We start from the raw sequence: 12,383 nt of genomic DNA, 5'->3' as shown, positions 1-12,383 counted from the left end.
ATTTGCCTAGTGTGGTGCTGATAAATAATGCTTATATTTTGAACTGGTTCATCACTGCTTTTAGATCATTGAACACCAGCTGTCCTGTGTAATACTGGAAGTGGGCTATTGGTGGTGCTACATACCAGCAGTTTCCTTTGTAGGCAGCAAAGACCTTCCAGACTTTACAAAGGCATAGGTTCTAATTACAAAATAATGTTTGACTTTAGTCATTCAAGTACATGTGCATCTTAGTAATTAGTGTGCATATAGCATTGCTGTTCAATTGCCTGTAAAAACATCAACAAGGTCGAAGGTCAAGGAGTTGTGCTTTTCAAAATAAAAGTCTGAAAGTGAATAAATAAAAAACAAGCACTGTAAAAAAGGACAGTACCAGTGTTTGTTTAAAATGCCTATCTGGAGTAAACACAATTTACCTTGGAAGTCTATTGGAAAATGATGCTGTGGTTAAAAATTCCCAAAGAGTGAATCACTGAATTACAAATGTATGAAGTTGTGTTTTGTTAAAAAAAGAAAAAAAGGTATATATGGGCTGTAGATCCTTACCTGGTCTCATTGGCATTAAAAAAAAGGGGTTCTATTTTGAAAAACATCCCCGGAAGTGTTTCGTGTAAAGTCTGTGTGACTTTACTCTGTGGAGACGCCCATTTCCAGTCCACACCCTCCCCGACCGCTGGATCGGGTCCTCCCTCTTCAGTAGCTTAATTTGCCAGCCTGGATGTCGGATCTCCACCGCAATTCTACCGCAACAGGTAAACCACCGCAAACCATTTAAACGCTTCACAGGACGGGACGAAAAGTAGCACATAGCGGACACTGTCGCTGCTGACCTTTTGTGTTTTATTTTAACCTTTTCTTGGAAGGTAAATTGGGATGTCCTGCTCTGTTAAATCCTACATTTAAAAGACGAAGCGGTGTAGCATATTAACTGTGTGTTTTCTCCACTGCAGGAGATCTGTTGCGGGTTTTTAAGGGTTGACGAGAGAATATGATGTGACACCTGTCAGTAAACCCTGAGTGATAGCCTTTTGTCTGCGTTTAAGATGGAAAACACACCATATGGTTGGGAAAAAAAAAAACCTTCGTCAGACGTATTCATTAGAAAATATTCATTTTAACAAAATACCCTAACTTACATTTAAAGAGAAGTCTGTTTTAAATGACCATATAAAGGCTGTCTGCTATAAATTCCCTCTGTCTTTAAGATAATACATTTCCAGTGAGTGTATGGTATGTGATGATGGATGCTGGATGTCTGTTTTTTTTTTTTTTTTTTTTTTAGAGCAAACACATCCAAAACAGGCAGAAATAGGCACTAGACAATGGCTTTATTGTTTTATGCCATTTAAACATAACTCCAAAGGTTATTCACCCTGTTTCTCAGAAGTGAATTTGCCATTCACAGAGAAGCTGCGTTCACTGACAGACTGCCATCTAAACATTCACTGTCCAGAATATTCAGTCTTACTAATAATATCCTTATCTTGAGAAAAAGAAATGACTGTGATATTTCTGGAGCTGCCCATAGGGGATTGTCTGTGGTCGCCTTACTGGACCCAGCACACAGTGACCTTAATGTAGTTTGTAGTATTTTATCGCATGGCGTGTATTATTTTTTCCTTTTTGTCTTAAAGGGGACAAATTTAAACCCATATTTTATACAGCATTTAAAATACAGCACAAGCCCGACCTCTTGTTTGTCCTGTGCTGTGTTGATCTCACTGTACCTGAGCTTTAAAGCTGTTATCAGACTTTTTTAGATTGTTGAACATCAGTGCAGTGTTTTCTTATTCTTCTATGAGATGATTTGGACAAGTTTAGCAGTTTAGCCATGCGCGTGTTCATTCACTGCAGCATAGACTAATTATAGAGATTGCTTAGTGTGTGTGTGTGTGTGTGTGTGTGTGTGTGTTCTGCTGCTCTCTGTGAAAAACAGAAGGAGGAGGCTTTCTTTGCTGAAGTGGCAAAGTCCATCTAAATTGCACTTCCTGTGACGTCTGGGCTCATCCCTGCAGGGACTGTTGCATATCCACCTGCCAAGAGAGAAAGAAAGCATTGCATAACACGCAGATGCACGTAAATGCACATAAACATGGATCCATTGGAGCGTTTAAGGTGGAAGCTGGTGGAGTTTCAGGGAGCATTTTTATATGACAGTCACATCAGCATGAATGGGAGTGCTGTATTGAGGGCAATTTGGCTTTATTGTTGAAGTCAAGAGTAAGAATCTTGTGCCAGAGGTATATAAGTGAGAAGCTGAGGTAGGACAAGCTGCTGAGTGCTGGGGCTGGGGAGTGTTAAGAAAGTAAAAGAGGCTTTGGTGAATCATTACTCGAGCTGACCCACAAATGTATCAAAAGGATAAATATAAGGCTGACTCTTCTGGTGGAAGCGTCCCCGATTTTCACCTGCAGAAAAATAGAGGAAGGTGTGTGAATGTCTTTTGTATCTGTGTGTGTTTCTGTGCTCTTGTGAATGGGCAGAAAATACAAACACACACACACACACACACACACACACACACACACACACACTCACACAGGCGTCTTTCTTCCTCAGGCTCAGCAAAGCTTCCTGGGCTGTGTCTGCTAGAACAGGGTCCCCCTCTGTGTGAGGAGTGTGTGTCAGACACACTCATGCACACAGGCCGACGCATTGATACGCACATCCGACCGGGCCAGTGTGGCGTACACAGGTGTCAATCAGCATGCAGGCCGGAGTCAAAGGTTCTTTGATTCATTTTCTCCCTCGGTGCAGTAGGTCAGCAAACCGCTGGCCCTGAAAGTGTCTCACACTTTTCCCCAAATCAAAAACTTTCAAAGTGCTACATGTAGCATTTTTATACGTCAATATACCATCAGGGCTGGAGGGAGAAGGATGTCTTGGCTGTTTGGCTCTGGATTTTGCCACTGCAACAGATCCAGAAACAGTGGAAAATGTAATGGTAGACTAGTTGCTCTGTTTCCAGCCTTAAACAAATTAAAACATGTGACTGAAAGTTTATTGGTGACCTTGGAATAGCATGTTGACAAGACAAGCTTAACTCAATGTTTACCTACCTTTTTTGGGTTTCATGTAGATATCTCAGTTGCCATCACAGGCAAGCCCAGATTAAGCTGTTAGTGGGCCCCAGGTCATAAATGTGGTGTGGACCCTAATTGGTCAACCACCCTCAATGCATTGTGTATGTACCCTGTCACCTTCAGGATCTTCAGACTACTCATGGTGCCGCGTAATCTAAGCATGGAACATCTGTCATGTGATAACAGGTTGAAAGGTTAGTCAGTGGATATTGAGTAAAGACAGTTTTTTAAAATTAAACCAAAGTTTAGATGATTTGTAGTCTTTCTCTCCCGCTTTTGAAATCGAAACATATTCCAGAACTGCTGTTGCTTCTATGTTGTTTTAGTTTTTTTAGCATAGCTTTCCACTTGTTCCACAATATAACAAAAACTTTGAGGGCTTAAGGTGTCAGTGTGCTCAAAAGGAACTAGTTTGTATGCTGTGCTGTCTGACTGCATCTGAGGGCAACAGTGTAAATACTGTAGTTCACACTGCCACACTCAAAGGTAGGATGAAAAGCTGGAGCTTCGGGGAGGCAGGATTTCTAGCAGCAAACAATCCGACAGTACACCAATCAAAATGCAGTAGATACTGTCAGTCATCTTGGCGCCGCTCTTGCTTGTTTATCATATTCATAAAGATTTTGTGTCTGCGATGCATACACCTACATTAGTGTAGAACCTGTGCAGCTTTAAATCCATTTCAGTCTTATAATAAGTATATTATAATCAGTACACTAAGTATTTCTAATATTTGATGGTTTATGTGTCAGCTATTAAAATATATGATATAATACATGAACACAGGATGAGTTTACTTTTCCAGTACTAGGGTGGCGTTGTGTGCCTTTTTTTTTAATCCAGGATGTGTCCATGTTTGAACAGAGAAAGCTCTCTAACATAGCCAATAGCAGATACAATCTGTTTGAAACCACACACACACCTCAGGGTACAGAAGTGTTTGTGTATGAAGGCGGATGAGACTATGCTGAATACCTTCATACAAAGTGTTTGCAGAAGGCGCACACATACAGTGTATATACAGGTAGACCTGCATAGCTCAAGAGTTTTTAAAGGCACAGCGTGAAGAATTTAGTGGCATCCAGCGGTGAGGTTGCAGCCAACTGAATACCCCTCGCCTCACATTCCCCTTCATAGCAAGGCCCTATCAAGGTCCAGTGTTTGGTTTGTCCTTTCGGGGCTGTAGAAAAAAGGCAGTGCAACACGACAGATTCTGTGGAACAGTACTCCCCCCTCCCTCTGTAGATAGAAACGTCTCACTTTAAGGTTAAGACACAACAATTCTTATTTTCAGGTGATTGTACACTAACGAAAACAAAACTCATATATCTTATATTCCATTTCTGCTATTATACAAGAAAAAAAAACAAATACAAAAAAAATAGTTCAACAATTGACATTTATTGGTCTTGTGTAATTTGAAACCCTGGTTGAGGTTTATTATCTAACATAAGCCTACAGTGAGTTAGGGACAAAGCTTTAATTATTGTAGATAAGATAAGATAGACTTTTAAATGTCGATTGAGCAACCTGTTTTAATTCAGTGATAAAACAGATTTTTGCATAGAAATGAGTTGTTAATAAAAATGAAAAATAGACCAAGTAACTGCCAGGTGTATCTGTTGCATAGTTAACTGAACTGGGGTCATTCCTATGTGTTCCCGGTATCCCCCAGTTCTAAGGTCTGGGGACGTAGGAGACTGGGGCCCTAGGACCCTGGGAACATAGATCTGCTCCCAACTGAACTAATTGACCTTGCTGATATGACCCATAGAGCGAAGAGTGAAAGGGATCATCAGAAATATAGTCGACAAATCTGAACTGACAGAGACAAAGATTTCACAAAAATAACAACATAACATGTCTCAAATTATGACCTAGTCAGAGCTCAGTTAGCTGCATTGCTAGCTATTAATGCTAGTAGTTAGGAAGAAAGAAAGGTGTCTAAACCAATTCCTGATGCAGTGACAAATGAAGATGGAGTAAAGTTTGTGTAACTTAATATGATTAACAGGATTGTCTTTGAGTAAGTGCTTCCTTTGTATTGTCTGCACATATCTGTTTGCATTTACCTCGATGGATTTATGATTTTGGACTTGGAGTGCCTTTTTTTTGTTTGCTTGTGTGTATGCGTTTGTTTATCGGTCGTGTGTGAGCTCGCACACATGCACTAGCGCATATATTCAGTGCATGCAATGACGTGCGCTACAGTGAACGGTTCATTGCTCTTAAGTAATTGACAGTGTCGGCATGTGCAGAGGATGATTTATAGTACACCAACCACAGTCCACCCTTCTAGGAATTCACACGCAAAAGGGGAACATCAGTGATGGAGAGGAGAGAGGAAGGGATGGAAGGAATTGGGTGGGAGTCATATAAGAGGGGATGCATGTTCGAGTGAGAGATAAATAAGAAATATGGGAGCTGAAATGGAAAAGACAGAGTGGGGAGTGAAGTGAGGTAAAAAAAAAAAAAAAGTGTGAAGGAATGATTTGGGGAAAGCAGAGAGGAGATTGCTTAGACCTGACAGGAATCACAGCAGAGGAAAAACCTTGCTTGTTAGCTATAGGCTTCCAGATAGATAGATGAAACGAGAGGAAGTAGAAAGGGTAAGTGTGAGTGGACGGACTAATAGAATCGGAAGAACAGGATTGAAAGAGTTGCTAAAAAAATGATGCGAGAAACTGCAGGAATGAGAAAAACGACCTCCCAGTAAATAAGTGTGCATTTTCAATTTGAAGATGTTGCAAGCATGAGTGATCAAGAATATGGGAAGTGTATTGCCAGAGCAATTGGACTGGAAAATGATTCGGCAACAACGGTAAAGGAAGAGCTGTGAATAGCAAGAAAAATCATGAGGACAGGAAACAATAGAGAAGACATGGAGTGTTACGTGTCAGGGGTGCGGGAAAATGAAAACCCAAATACATAGGACTGGTTTTACAGTTGTAGTGTAGTATTACCTGAATGGGCAAATCTTTATATTCTTATTAAGACAAATGTTTCTTTCCCGAACCAGGCAAATATGTATATTCCTAATAAGAAATATTTCTATCTGTAATAAAACAAATATTTACATTCTGAATATGGAAAATACTTACATTCCTGAGGCAAATAGTTATATAACGAATATGGGGCAAATATTTATCTTCTTTATTTAATATACCGGAAGAACCACTACACTGATTTTAATTTTCTTTGCTGATAAATATTTTTCATATACCGCTGTACTGGTAGCTGAAATAACTGAAACAATTGCTGCAACTCCTCAATAGGCAGCTGTGGTCAGTGCATAGAGTGTAAAGAGAAGGGAGATCTATTAACTGCGTGCCCATACCCACAACTCTCTTTAACAGGACAAAACACCATGGCACGCAACAGTTTCTGACAATTGGTTTCTTACTCTTTGAATACTTTGAGTATTTTATGTCAGTTTACAGTGTTTATGCTTCAATATCTTTCAATATTTCGTTTTTGAAAAGAAAGCTGTGTTACACTTGTTGTTCTATGTACTCCTGACAGTAGAACAAACCTATATGAAGGCCAAAAAACACCATGATATACAGTGAAACCGTCAGAATCTTAGATACTGACGGATACTGTGACAAATTTTTGATCATACAGCCTAGAACGATCTTACTTAAATAAATACTTGTGTTCCTGATTCCACATATTTACATGCCTAATAATACAAATATTTCAAAGCCTAATTAAATGGTAATTGCACTTAAAGTCCTAATGACAGATGTATTAACACTGGAGAAATAAAGATACACCAAGATTTGCAGAAGACTGTGTGTATCTGTGATCTAAGAGGGGACAGTGATGAATGCTTGCTTCCTGCCTGACCACCATCATTTCCCCCCTCCTCTGTCCCTCAGCTGTCTGTCCTCCTCTTGCCTACTTCTCCCTGCTGGCATTGTCCGTATCTCTGCCATTCCTTCTGTTCCGCTCATCCTCCCCTCTCTCTCTCTCTCGCGCTTTCTCACTGTCATTATTTACCCTTCTCCGTCCCTCCCTTGCTCTGTCATCCCTCACCATGTTAGCCGTGCTTTCCTTGCATTGTGACCAAGGAGATGAGATTTTTCTCCCCTCTCGCACGCACTCACGTCCTCTCTGTTCTCTCCCTCATTTGCACACGCATGCTCGGGTTTCCTCACTCATACGCGCTGCTCCGTGACACACACACAATATCACACTCACATCTTTCTTTCTCTCTCTTTCCCTGCAGATGTCTGAGAGCTAGCCAGCTGAGTAGAGGACTTCCCTCTCTGCCCGTGCTCTCCACCTGCAGCCATGAATGGTAAGAACACTTTGTTTTTGTCGTGTGTGTGTGTGTGTGTGTGTGTGTGTGTGTGTGTGTGTGTGTGTGTGGTCATGATGTGTTTCTCTGTGGGAGGCTAAGTATGCACCTTGGGGAGAGTGGTCAGGGTGGAAATTAACTTGAAGGGAACAGATCGATGAGGAAGAAAGAGGGCAGATGCAGGGAGGCAGAGTTGACCAATAAATAGCAGTTGTGTTGTTCCTGTGGTCTTCGTCCTGTCAAGACTCAAAGGTGCGTTTGTTTCAGTCATTTTTGATGTTTGAACTGTTTGAATGGGATATTGATCTGGTGCTGGAGTTTAAGATCAGACTTCAACTCAACCCGTCTTTGTTACCCTAACATTTTGCAAGAAATGACATGTTGTATAAACCTCTGCAGCAACAAGGGCTTGAAGGAGTAATCATTTTTAATACATTTTATGCAAATAATGAGCTATTTTTGTGTATGTCTTTTGTGTGGGGGACTGCCTCTGTTACTGTTGTGCGAAGTCTTGAAAATGATGCATCTCTTTTGTCCTTGGTGTGGACATAATTGCTCAATTGTGTGTGTGTGTGTGTGTGTGTGTGTGTGTGTGTGTGTGTGTGTGTGTGTGTGTGTGTGTGTGTGTGTGTGTGTGTGTGTGTGTGTGTGTGTGTTTGTGTGTTAATCCTCTTGTTTCCAGCCTTTGATCATAGAACAGTAGTTGCTGCTCCTTAAGGGCCTCTATGGGAAATGCCTCTGAGAAAGTGTGTGTGTGTGTGTGTACGTGTGTGTGTGTGTGTGTTTGTTTGTGTGTGTCGGATGCATCTTGTCCACATGACTAATTCTGCAGTTTAACAAAATGCCAAACCCCACAACTACACTCTCCGCTGTAATCCCATCCAGTAGATGGACACTGGGAGAAAGCAGTTTGGAAACATAACATTAGTACGTGATGAGTTTCTCCATGGAAACATAGCATACGGGAGGCTGAGCTCTTTGCGTTATAGCAACCTCATGAACACGGCGCATCTGTAACAAGGCAATTGTAAAGTCATCACACATTCACACAAACAGTTGAACAGTATGCAGCACTCCAGGAGAAGGAGAGGAGTGTGTGTGTTGACTGAAATGCTGCAGCGTGCAGAGACTGTTGATCCACTGTACCTATCTGAGACATCAACTTGTCCTCCCCAGGTGAAGCGTTTGATATGTAAATACTTTATGAAAGCAGTGATGTGGTTTTCCCCCTAGAAGGCTGGCACTGGGTGTCTGGAGGTTTGACTCCAGCGTCTCCCGAGGACTGTGCAGCAACCTAGACAACAGCACACTGGCTGACAAAGGGAAGTAAAACCACACAAGGCTCTTTGTGTCGCAGCTGCTCGGGAGGTGAACTGTGGTACAGTGGGTTTAAATTCTGCACAGGCGTTGTTGCTGTGGAAGCGATTGCATGAGAGTATGCAGTAGGGTTTTTTTTTTCCTGTGGATGGACTGTGTGTGCTATATTGTCTCAATATTGGCCGAAGGGCTCTTGTCTGTTCGCTGAGAGTTTGTGTTCTTGCTGTGCAGGAAGCTGCTTGTATGTGTTCAGTGTATGACAGGATGGATACACACAGTTATAGTGATATCTTTTTTTTATATATATATTTTTCTCCAGCCAAACAACTGAAGAGCAAAGTCTGATTTACTGGGATAGCCTTGAATAGTCAAAGCTTTCCCCCGTCTTTTTTGGTCTTAATGCTAAGCTAAGCTCCCTGTCTCCTGGCTCCAGCTTTATATTTACTGTGCAGACAGAGCGGTATCAACCTTGTTATCTAACTCTTGGCAAGAAAGTGAATAAGTTTCCCAGAATGTCAACAAGGTTCCCACTGAAAGAATTAAAAATATGTATGTAAGAAAATGCAGTATTTAACATCCAGACTGACTCATGTCCTCAGGCCAATTTGCTGTCCCTTTTTTTTTTTTTCCAAAACTGTTTAATCCCATAGCTTAAAAGGCTTAGTATAATTAGCTTTGACATGCTAGATATTCTAAAATTTGGCACTTCTTTATCTGGTCTCACACGGAGTGGCCATATGTTTGCAACACAAGTATCAACCCACAGAAGACCCCTATGGATTCTGCCATTGCTGTGTAAGATGCTTTGCAGTGCCCCACTTATTCACAGAGCGTTCAGCCCTCTCTGATACTGTACAGGCGCCGAATCAACTGACAGGCCTGTTGATGTGGCCACGCTAGCTACATGTCCCAGTGGCACTGTGCTAAATATCACCTCCCTTTGTCACTTACAATGGCTTCTAAATGAGGGCCGTCAAAGCCAACGAGACAATGCGAAGAATATTCACATCTCGGTGCGAGATTAATTACTTTCTCCTTCTTTTATGGCTGCAATTTGCTGACAATGCCGAAAACTAGGTCGGGCACAGCGAGCTGCGAACGCTGGCTTCGTCAGGGAAAAAACACATACACGAACAGGTGCTGCCGTGCTAGTTTAGGGTAGAGTTTGTTTAGATATTGAAACCAGCTCAAGGCAATCTGCTAGAGTGTTTGCTAACAAACAAACATCTCTGTGTGAGGCAAACAGCTGTCAGTTTCTGATTATATTAAAAAAATGGAATCTTCCTCCCTTTTAACTCTATAGTTTTCACATTTAATCTTCAGACTGCTGTGCCACAGCTTTGTGTCATATTCTTCAGAGATCTGTGTGTGTCTGTGTGTGTGTGTGTGTGTGTGTGTGTGTGTGTGTGTGTGTGTGTGTGTGTGTGTGTGTGTGTGTGTGTGTTCAACAGGAGCCGGTGGTGGTGTTTTGGTTAGTGTAGGGCAGGAAGTTCCATCATGGGCAGGGTGGTATTTCCTGAATCTGGTGAATAAATTACACCCTAGATATCAGGTCTGTAAAGACATACACCCATAATAGCGCAAAAAAATGGTATTTTACCCTATAACAATATTGCAACTATATATTTTTTCTTGCTTAGCTCTGTGATTTTATTCCTACTTAACACATTTCTTGCCTCTACCAGAGATGAATAAGAAAGGGGGTTCCTCCATCTTACTCTCCCCTGATAATGGTATTGTGTTTATGTTGAGACAGAAAGTTTGGAGATAGTTTCCTGTGTAAGATATTCTCTGTTGCTCACATCTGAGGATAGTAATCTCAGTCACAGTGGGGTATGAAGAAGGAATACGATATCATCAGTGTAGATCATATAACAAAAAACCAACGTGCCAAGGCCGAATAGCAGCTATAGATTCAATCTTTTTAAAGTTGTACTGTTTATATACTTTTGAAACAGTGGCAAAAAATAGTTGTGCAGTTGTGATATCGTTGCTTTCCTCAAATGTAATTCTCATTTTTTATTTCTTTTAATTCTTCTCCTTTAAGTTTACTGTACATAGATAGAAAGACACTGAGAATTATATGTGGAAACCATTTCTTGGCATCTGGCAATTTCACCTTACCAGTCACTGTTATGGCAATTCTCTTCTCTTTTTTCTGTAACACAAATTTGGTTTTTTAAGTTATTTAAAGTTATTTTTGTTTTTTATGCTTTTTATTGAGAATGAGATTCACATTTTACAGTCACCCATTATTATTATTATTATTATTATTATTATTAGTAATCCCATTTATCTCTCCAGTTTTACACATTGTGTCCTGTACACTCAGATGGTCCTTGAAAATGTACAAAAAAAATAACCAGAGAGAGGAAAACCCCCCAAAAAACAAACAATAGCCAAACAAAACACACACAAAAACACACACATTGAACGCACATTGAAAATATTCATATTTTTATTTCCTTTTTTTTTTTTTTTAACCCACACACCTGCACCTTTACCACCCCACACCTTGTGCAGTGGTTCTTTACTTCTCTTTGAGTAAACTGCAGCCAATGCAAGAACATTTCAAACTCTGGGGTCCTGGTTTACACTTTCTGTTATACAAAGTCTGACCTAATAGACAATACATATTCCATCCAATTTTCCCAGATTCTATTAAATTTGTCAACTTCTCCATCGTGTATATACTAAGAACGACATCGATCCAGTCTTCAATCTTAGGTTCCTCTGTCTTCAGCCATTTTATAGTGACAGCTGTTTGCTGTATTTTCTCCACACAATCTCCAACAACTTGTATGTCGATGTTTGTTCTGTACTGGAGTTAAACAAATCATATAATCTTGTTTTTCCACCCATATTCTCTTCCCATTCATCCTCTGATATCACAATACTCATTTTCATATCAGTAGGTGAATCATCTGAAGGACAAATTCTCAACAAACTCAGCGTGTTGTCTTTATTCTACACCGAATTCACTGTTGTGAAAAATCTGTGCTTACATTTTTTGGGAGGTTTGTACCACTGTGATCGCTATGGTAACAGCCTTTGGCATCATGGAGCTCCGTCTGTTGCAGAAGAGGATGAGCTGTTTCCGAAGGGAGCTACATAAGACCTGTGTTTTTCCTCAGTTGACTTCCATCTTAGAAATTGCAACTGTGCACTTTACGGCTGTAGCAGCGGCTGTTTTCTGTATTAACTCATCTGTTTCCACTGTCTGAATGTAGTTTCCAGTTGTTAAACTAGTTTGTCACTCAGCTACTCTAGCCTAAATTCATTTTTTCTCCTTCTCTGTCTCTTCTGCCTGGACTCATTATGTGTCATTGTCTCCTTATGCATCTGTCATTAGACTACTGCCATATGGAAAGATCCATCTGTGCACACAGTCAATCCTTCTCTTAAAATGGCTTCAGAGCTTATGGAAAAGAAATTAAGAAAGCGTACCCCGATCGTGTTATGATTTGATTAATTTCACGGATTCCTCTTATGATTAATTAATTATCAGCTCTGATAATAATCCTTCATCCCCCTCCATTAAAGACGTCTTATGAAATTGAGTAAGAATTGGGTTCCATATCCCTCACCCAGCACATTTGACTTCATATTTAATTCATGGCCAACCCTGAACTTACCTTGAGATATGCAAGAGTGGAGCAGAGTGAAAAAAAGCTGACTGG

The 12,383-nt window shown here is 40.6% G+C and overlaps 1 protein-coding gene across 5 annotated transcripts in view; it reads left to right on the top strand.

The window, feature by feature from the left end:
• Positions 1-666: 666 nt before the first annotated feature.
• Positions 667-12,383, top strand: part of itsn2a (intersectin 2a) — a 39,448-nt gene continuing 27,731 nt past the window's right edge. For 4 of the 5 annotated variants that reach the window (XM_051408108.1, XM_051408107.1, XM_051408106.1 and 1 more), the window contains exons 1-2: positions 667-752; positions 7,315-7,386. In XM_051408108.1, the coding sequence (XP_051264068.1) occupies positions 7,380-7,386 (7 nt within the window). In that variant the 5' untranslated portion in view covers positions 667-752; positions 7,315-7,379. Of the gene's footprint in view, positions 753-6,970; positions 7,387-12,383 lie in introns of those variants that run through there. The other variant, XM_051408109.1, reaches the window with a different exon arrangement.

The sequence above is a fragment of the Dicentrarchus labrax genome, unplaced genomic scaffold (assembly GCF_905237075.1).
Source record: "Dicentrarchus labrax unplaced genomic scaffold, dlabrax2021, whole genome shotgun sequence".
In the NCBI taxonomy this organism is placed as follows: domain Eukaryota; kingdom Metazoa; phylum Chordata; class Actinopteri; family Moronidae; genus Dicentrarchus; species Dicentrarchus labrax.
This window is presented reverse-complemented; position numbering and strand designations above follow the sequence as displayed.